The sequence below is a fragment of the Vespa crabro genome, chromosome 14 (assembly GCF_910589235.1).
Source record: "Vespa crabro chromosome 14, iyVesCrab1.2, whole genome shotgun sequence".
NCBI lineage: Eukaryota > Metazoa > Arthropoda > Insecta > Hymenoptera > Vespidae > Vespa > Vespa crabro.
The window spans coordinates 4,103,521-4,111,835 of record NC_060968.1 but is presented as its reverse complement, the minus strand read 5'-3'; the positions used below and the strand labels follow the sequence as shown (position 1 = coordinate 4,111,835).

General features: G+C 33.9%; 1 protein-coding gene across 1 annotated transcript in view; it reads left to right on the top strand.

Annotated features, from left to right (window-relative positions):
- The first annotated feature begins 1,486 nt into the window (after positions 1 to 1,486).
- LOC124428989 overlaps positions 1,487 to 8,315 on the top strand; it is a 23,354-nt gene continuing 16,525 nt past the window's right edge. The window contains exons 1-2 of the mRNA XM_046973639.1: positions 1,487 to 4,204; positions 7,965 to 8,121. Of these exons, the coding sequence (XP_046829595.1) occupies positions 2,324 to 4,204; positions 7,965 to 8,121 (2,038 nt within the window). The 5' untranslated portion in view covers positions 1,487 to 2,323. The remainder of the gene's footprint in view (positions 4,205 to 7,964; positions 8,122 to 8,315) is intronic.

Below are 8,315 nucleotides of genomic sequence, written 5' to 3'. Positions count from 1 at the left end.
GAAAGAAAGAAAGAAAGAAAAAGAGGAAACGAGTAAAGAAGAAAAGGAAGGAAATAAAGAAGGAGAGAAGGAAAGATAGAAACAAAAAAAAAATTGTAGATTAAAATTGTCGAGTGATGAATTAGTTGTTGTTTTTCAGGTATGTAACATGGAGAAAGTCATTCTTTTTTACGTTGACGTTTGGATAAACATAAACTTAGCGTCACCTTTGATGTTACTTTTTGTAAAAAAAAAAAAAAAAAAAAAAAAAATGAAGAGTTAAAAGCAGCAACACAACAGTAGAGTATTGGAGAGGATTCCTCTAATCCTTCTCTCTCTCTCTCTCTCTCTCTCTCTCTCTTTCTCTTTTTTTATTCTAAGTTAATGAAATGTCACTGCAGATATCTACTTTTCCTCTGTTCGCTTAATATGCAATGTCAAGATCAAAAGTATATTTTTTGTCAGAGTGATCGAATATATATACATATATACATACATACATACATACATACATACATACATATATACATCTACAAGAGATTGAATTAAGACTGCTGAGATTAATAGTTACAATTACTGATATAACTTTATCATTCATAGAACTATATAATAAACTGATATCACAATATTTGTGCAGGATAATTTTGTATAAAGAAATGTTCGAAAAGAGAGAGAGAGAGAGAGAGAGAGAGAGAGAGTATGAAAAACTCGAGATAGAGAAGAGTTTATTCGATATCAGTCTAAGATGAATCTTCTCAAAGTATTCATTCGACAATGATAAAGTATATCCTCTTAGATACGGTCCAGTCCGTTTAAAACATGCCATATTATTTGGCAAGTGATGACAACTTCTTTGCCACCACTTACGAGGATCTTTAAACGCTCTATTAGGTCCCCTTAATAGAGTAACCACGTTGATTATGAACTATACTTTTGTTTGTTTATCTCGACTGTAAGATATTTGTTTTTTTTTTTTTTTCTTTTTTTCTGACGAAATAATTATGATCAATATGATCATTGATATCTAAAGAATTTGATATACGTAAAGTATTTGAAATGTTTTTCTCCTATCAATCGTTGAAAAAAGAAATGGATAAAGTCTTTTGATATGTGTCGAATCATCGACAGAAGGCGCCATCATGTGTATTTTTGCCAAAGGATGACAACTACAGACGGCATCATCTCCGGTTAGTCTGCCGTGTCCGTCCCAGGTTTTTCTAGACTACTCTAGCCACTCAAGAAGCCTCTTCCTTGGTCTGCTTCATCAGCCGTCGTCTTTGCATCTCCCTTCCTCTTTTTCGGCTAGCTTGTTCTCTATCTCTCTTTCTCTCTTTCTCTCTCTCTGTCTCTCTCTCTCTCTTTCTCTCTGTTCTTCTCTGTTCTTCTCTTACTCACTTCATCATCTCTCTCTCTCTTTCTTTCACTCACGCAATAAGATGAGAGAGAGAGAGAGAGAGAGAGAGAGAGAGAGAGAGAGAAGAAGTCAGTGGAGGAAGAGTGAAGAGGGCCAGATACGTTTTTAGACACGGAGCGTCCACGAGCGTCGCGACGCCCTGAGGAGCAGTAGTCGCGTACCTTGGGCAGCTTCCACCTTGCCGGCTCGCGATTCTCTTAAACGTCGTTTCTTGAAAATTACTATTTGAAATTCCTTAGAAAAGCTAAAGAAATTTGCTTGGTTAATCTTTATAGGATTCATCAAAGAACAAAAGGGATTATATAGATCTTCCGTGATGTACAGTGTTTCCAGGTCAAAATACCCGCGATTCTTGACGATAAAAGTTAAATTTGGGTCGAGCCTCGTTAAAGAGAGCGAGGAAAATATATTCGAGGGATATTTGATCCAAATAGCGAAGGAATTTTCTGAGGCGACTGATTATTATTGCGTTGTTGTTGCATTGATCTAAGTGGTTAATGGCCTTTTTTCTTTTAGAGGCTAATGGTGTATTGTTTGAGATTAATCATTCCGTTTTCGACGATAAAACGTCGTTGAGAAATCTTGGGATTCAATGGGAATAGGATTCTTTAGATTTGTCAGGTTTTAATCTCTTTAAGCTTGAAGTGGATCAAGTGAAGTGTCAAAAAGAGTTCTCTTGTTTTCCAACCCCCCCCCCCTTCCCTTGCTCGAATGTGTCTTCTTCTTCCACTTTCGTTTAATAGTTCGTTGAAAGTAAAAGGAGTAAAAGTTTCCTCAAGTGTTACGTCTTGTAATAATTTAGTGTTGACGACTTGTACCTGACGATTGGCAATTGGTCGTCTATTGAGATCTAATCACGTTGATAAACCGCGAAGAGAAGATATATTTGCGAAAGTGGTTCGTGTGGCGAAGAAGGAGAAAGACGCGACGATGGCTGAGCGTCCTGGCGGTAGGAGACGCTCGCGTCGCGACAGCATGGAGGCCGGAAGTTCTTTGCGTGGTACACCACCGGCCTCCAAGGATCGTAGGACTAAACGTGCTAATAAACCATCTAAAGAAAGATGGCTATTGACTAGGAAAACTTGGAGATATATGGCTGATGCTGGAAGACGTTTGATACCCGATGGTGCTCACAATCGTACCGAGGATATACCCAAGATCGAACAATATTTTCAAGAAGTCTGTCAAAAGGAACCAAAGTTTCTACTTTGGAGGAAAGCTTCTTATCCTGGTACTTTAGGTTTTCGTACTCAGAGACGACGTAGACACGTTAAAGGCGGTAGCTGTAGAGCTAAAGCTAGCTCAGCTGACGAAGCCGACGAGATTAGGAATCCTCCTCAAGGATTCGTCCTTCAGACTACAACTGTTGGCAAGTTTGATTTGGCCAAAGCAAAGAGAGACTTTTTTTTGGCATCCGATAGTGGTGGTAGCGTACCTTACAGTCCTGTTAGTCGTAGGAGGACAGTTAAGGAAGATGCCGAGGTTAAAGTTTTAGCTGATATGTTGCAAAAGTACCTGAACATGCAAGGCGATATCGGTGATACGGCAAAATCTTTGGATAGAAATAATGTGGTCAGTCATATCGAGGGTAAAGAACACTTTGATTATCAAAGTCTGATTGATAAGTTACAACAGCATTTGGATCTCATCGTAGCTCAGGCAAAGAGAGAACAAATAGTTCCTAATAACGAAACGAAATCAATTAACAGGGATAATATTTCTAAATCATCAGTAACACCTTATCAAGGTGATTACGTTCATAAATCTTTGATGGAGACTCTCAGTCGTTACTACAGCAAGTCTCCGACTAGAGAACACGTAATATCAGACATCCTGACTGATCGTAAGCTATTGGAAAAGCTTTACTTTGATCTTAGATGTACCAGAGGCTTTAGAGGACCAAGAGCAACCGGTGCTTACACATCACCATCGAATAGATGGTGGGCTCATCAGAGAACCAGGACCACAGGCAAAGAGAATGAAGATTGGTACTCGGAAAGACGCGATCCTATATCTCCACCACCTCTTATAGCTGTTCAAGAACCTAGCACAGATCGTGGACCACTGGACGATGGTGTACAAACTGATCCAGTTCCGCGTGAGGTTTTAGACGCTATACTTCTTGAAAGAGAGAAGGAGGACAATAGTAAAAGTGAAACGAGTATACCTAAGCCCAGTGGTCGTAGACGTAGTAGCGTTGATAATGACGATGTCTCGCCATCGGTTAGTGACACCATCAAGAGGTATCTCAGAATGGCTAGGAAAAAGTCTATGGATGCTGATAAGGTCGATAGGTTCAAACGTGTTAATTATGATAGAAATCTTCGTAATATCAGGCCAAAGGGAGAGATTACTAAGCCTGGCGATGACGATGGCAATAATAAAGGTTGTCAGACCGATGACAATTGGGCTGTTAATTATCGTGAAATGTCATCCATGGAAAATCCGTCTGAAAATCTTTCGGACGCTGATACAACCTCGCCAGCAAGTAGAAATGCAAGTTCACGTAGCAGCATCGATGCTGGTCTTGGTTTGGAAGAACCCCTAACTCCTAAACATCATCATCAATCCTTTCTTTCCCATCTCCTTCATGGCTCCAATGCTCACAAGGACAAACCGCATTCGGCACCAGGTTCACCGGCACTCACATCTTCTTCGAAAAATTCTTCAGGTGGCACAGCGATGCAGAAGAGCAAGTCTTCCAGCAGTGTGGTACATCACGGTAGCAGGCTGGTAGCTAAAAAAATCTGGAGGTCCAGGAGTAAAAGTACCTCGAGGGCATCGAACCTACCGTCCATTTGGACGCCTCAGGTCAGTTACCCAATTGTCCTTTCGATTAACGTTAATTCGTATGGTTTTTAACAGGCAAATTTAACCTTTTTTCCACTAATATTATCAATGAAATCTTTCCATCTTTAGGTCCTAACCATCGAAGACATCCTATTCTAATATCCAGAAACTCATTTTTCACCTGAATACAACAACTACCTGCCGTCACATACCTACACAGACTAATATCAAGCTCCTTACGTTATCAGAGAGATAACCAATGAATAATCTATTATTATTAACAATCCGCAATTGGAATATACATCCTTCAAACGTTCGACAATCTCACCAATGAGTCAAATTTGCATAGCAATTTATAAAGAGGAATGACGGGGTTAGTACAAAACATATGTGTGTCTGTGTGTGCGTTTGAGTGTTTAACAGCAACTTTTCAAAATGCTTCGAAATGCGTAGAAATTTATTTTCTCTATCTATTACTTGATTATAAATCATTCATAGATTCACATTATTTACATTCACATTCATAATCGAATCTTTATCGGTGTAGGACATTTATTAAAAAAGTTTTTACCGATATTGGTCGTTCGTTCAGATACCGTCCAATCGTTTTTCTTTCTATTTCTTCTTCTTCTTCTTCTTCTTCTTCTTCTTCTTCTTCTTCGTGACCGAGTAAACGGTTGGAATGACCGAGGAGGAAAGGGAAAGGAAGGAAAGGAGAAGAATAAGAAGGTTGACCTTGCCGCAGACGATCTTGTTAAGCGGTTAGCGCGATAACCAATTTAGGGCCTCGGAATTTTGCCGGCGCCGCCCGAAATAGTCAGCCAACGGTGGTGTGTATAAACTATACTTAACCTCTGCTGCTACTACTACTACTACTACTACTACTACTACTACTACTACTACTACTACTACTACTAGTACTACTACTGCTACTGCTACTATTACTTTTACTACTACTACTGTTGCTACTACTACTGCTATTACTGTTTCTGTTACTGTTGCTGCTACTACTATTATTATTACACATCACTTCGTCGCCACTAATATTCTTTTTTTTATTTCTTTTTTTTTATTTTTTTTTTTCTCTTACTCGCTACGTCCTCGGGTATATTATCTACAATATTTTACTTTACTCGAGTATTACTTCTTTCAAGATTTGTCTTGGTCATTTTTGCGAGTGAATCGAAAATCATTTTGACAAAATCAATTTTTCAATTAGTCTTAAAAATTATCAGAAAAGATTTTGTTTTAATTTAATCCTATATATGGTACTCAGATTGCGTGTACATGTACGTGCGTATGTATATATCGATTTCTTTTTCTGAAAAAATTTTTATTCTTTCAAAAAAAGAAGAAAATAAAAAAATAAAAAAAAATAAAAAAAAATAAAAAACAAATAGAGGCTACCGTCGTTAGAGTCTGATCTATTTCGAAAAGAAAAAAAAAATTCTATAGTGAGCCATTTGTTACATCAAATTTTGTATTTGTATCGTTATTGATACGCATATCTGTATCTAGATATTTACATATTCGATGACAGGAAAGTAGCAAAATCGTTTGATAGATCGTCCGATGCAAAATGGATTTTGGCAGTGACTCATTTTATGAGTAATACCTCCTGTATAAGAAATATTTAGTGACGAGATCTCACGTGTTACGGAACTTTACAGAAATTTTTCCACGTGCCTTCATTCTTTTTGTTTGGATTAAATCTCTCTCTCTTTCTCTCTCTCTCTTTCTCTCTCTCTCTCTCTCTCTCTCTCTCTCTCTCTCTCTTTCTTCTTAAAAACTTTGTTTGTTTTTTATCAGTTTATCCTTCCAATACTTAGTAGTACAAAAGTAACGTTTAATAATACATGGTGTTCAAAAGTTATCACTTGTACGTATTTATTTTTAGGATCTGTATACACGTGTTGAATTATTAAATAATAATTTTTCAAAAGTCCGTATTATCGAAAAAATATCCTTCATTAAAATAATAATTTTCTTTGAAAATATAATAACGTACGTACGTTGCAACGTTTTCATATAAATTCTAATATAAATGTTATCTGCAATTCTAGCCTTTAAAATCATTAATGTCTGTCGCTAAGAGTGTCATTTGACGAATCTTCAAGGAATGAAATAACAGGTGATCTAGCTAGTTAATGTATTGCATCATTACGGTCAATCCACCTGTTTGATAGTGTCACGTTCAAAGATTTGTTTACATTTGAGATTTAATATTGTACACATCATCTGTGCACCAATTCACTTGATAAATAATGGGTTAATACAATTATTATACTTGCGAATAGGACAACGTGTTACAACGTGTATTGATAAATATCAAAGGTCATTGTTGATTAACCAAAGCTTTAATAAAATTGTAGAATACATTTGATTGGCCGACATTGGACAGACGTCACAAAGTGAAAAAGTTATAGCAATTATTGAATAAATTAAAAAAATGTTTTTCTTTTTTTTTTTTTTTTTTTTTTTAATCCCACTCTGTACGACTCTATCTATAATAAATGTTGTCATTAAAATGATAATATTGCGAAAGGGAGATTATTTTTAGACAACATATATTTTGAAAGAAGAAAAGTTATTAACGATTAGGACGATTAGATTCAGGGATATGAGGAATCAATTTATTTTTTTTATTTTTTATTCCGAAAGAATTAAGAATAGACTTTTGTCTTTTCTCTTCGATATTCATTTTTCTTTACTCTATGAGCGTAATATTTATTTGCAAAATAGAAAAAAAGTCGTCGAATTATTTATATTATAATTTATTCGTTATAATTTATAATATAAATAAGATTATTATAATTTAATTTTTTTATTTCGTTCTTTTCTTTTTTTCTTTTCTTTTCTGTTTTTTTTTATTTTTTCACACATAGGGTTTTATTAGATTACCCTATAGTTATTCTTTCTAACGTTTACATATAGATAAACCAAACCACTCTTTGATATTTTATTCTGATCAGCAAATTCCATCGCTCTGAAGCTTTTATGAATATATTTTCAAAGTATTATCATTAATTATTAATGAGCTTATGATTCTATTTTAATTAAATTTGAATTTATTGGTTTGATTTATCAAATGTTCATTATTCCATCAAATTTAATTAAATTTAATAAAAAAAAAAAATATATATATATATATATATATATATATGTATGTATGTATATATTTGTATTATTTATTTACTTATATATAGAGTTATTAAAAGTGATCAATTGAAAATTATATTACTTGAAAAATATTGTTCAAAAAATATTAACTCTCACAAAAATTCAATTCTTCATTTTTCATATATATATTAAATTAAAAGTACATACATATATATCTATGTACTTTAATGTCTATATATTGTTATTATTTATTGTCATTATTTATCGTTATTATTATATAAGAATAATGTAAAGTGATCGATTGAAAATAATATCGTTTGAAGATTTATCTTGAAAAGTTTTTCTCACGTAAATACATTTTTTTTTTTTTTTTATTTTTCACATACATATTAATTAAATATAAAAATACATTTATATATTTACATATTTATTTGCATATTTATATTATTCATGAATAGTTCAAAGTGATTAATAACAATTGTGTTTATAGAAAATTTTCTTAAGAATTTTCTCTTTCGAAAGAACAAAATTCTTCAAGTTTTTTGAACTTCATATACATCTATATATATGTATATATATTATATACATATTATATACATATATATATATATATATATATATGTCAGCATGTGTTTATATAGAATCTATATATACATTGTAGGGAAAATGCACGTGGGCTGGCACAGGTGGACGACGAGTGACTCTCCAGGATACTTCTTTGCGTTCTCTCTCAGAAATAGAAAGAAAAGTTTTATGCAAAGTTGCCGTAGCGAAGCTTCAAGCTCTCAATTTAGGTGTTCACATCAGGCCACCAAGTGGTGAGTTAAAAACAATTTAATTTCACGTTAGTATGCGTATACATAAGTATAGTTTGCATTCTTATCCTCTTTTATATTATAATTCATAATTTTTATATCAAATACATCTTACGTTTTTATAATCACACGGAAAAAAAAAAAAAAAGAAAACATAAAAGTTAATAACGTTATATCATTTTCTTTAGAAACTTTTT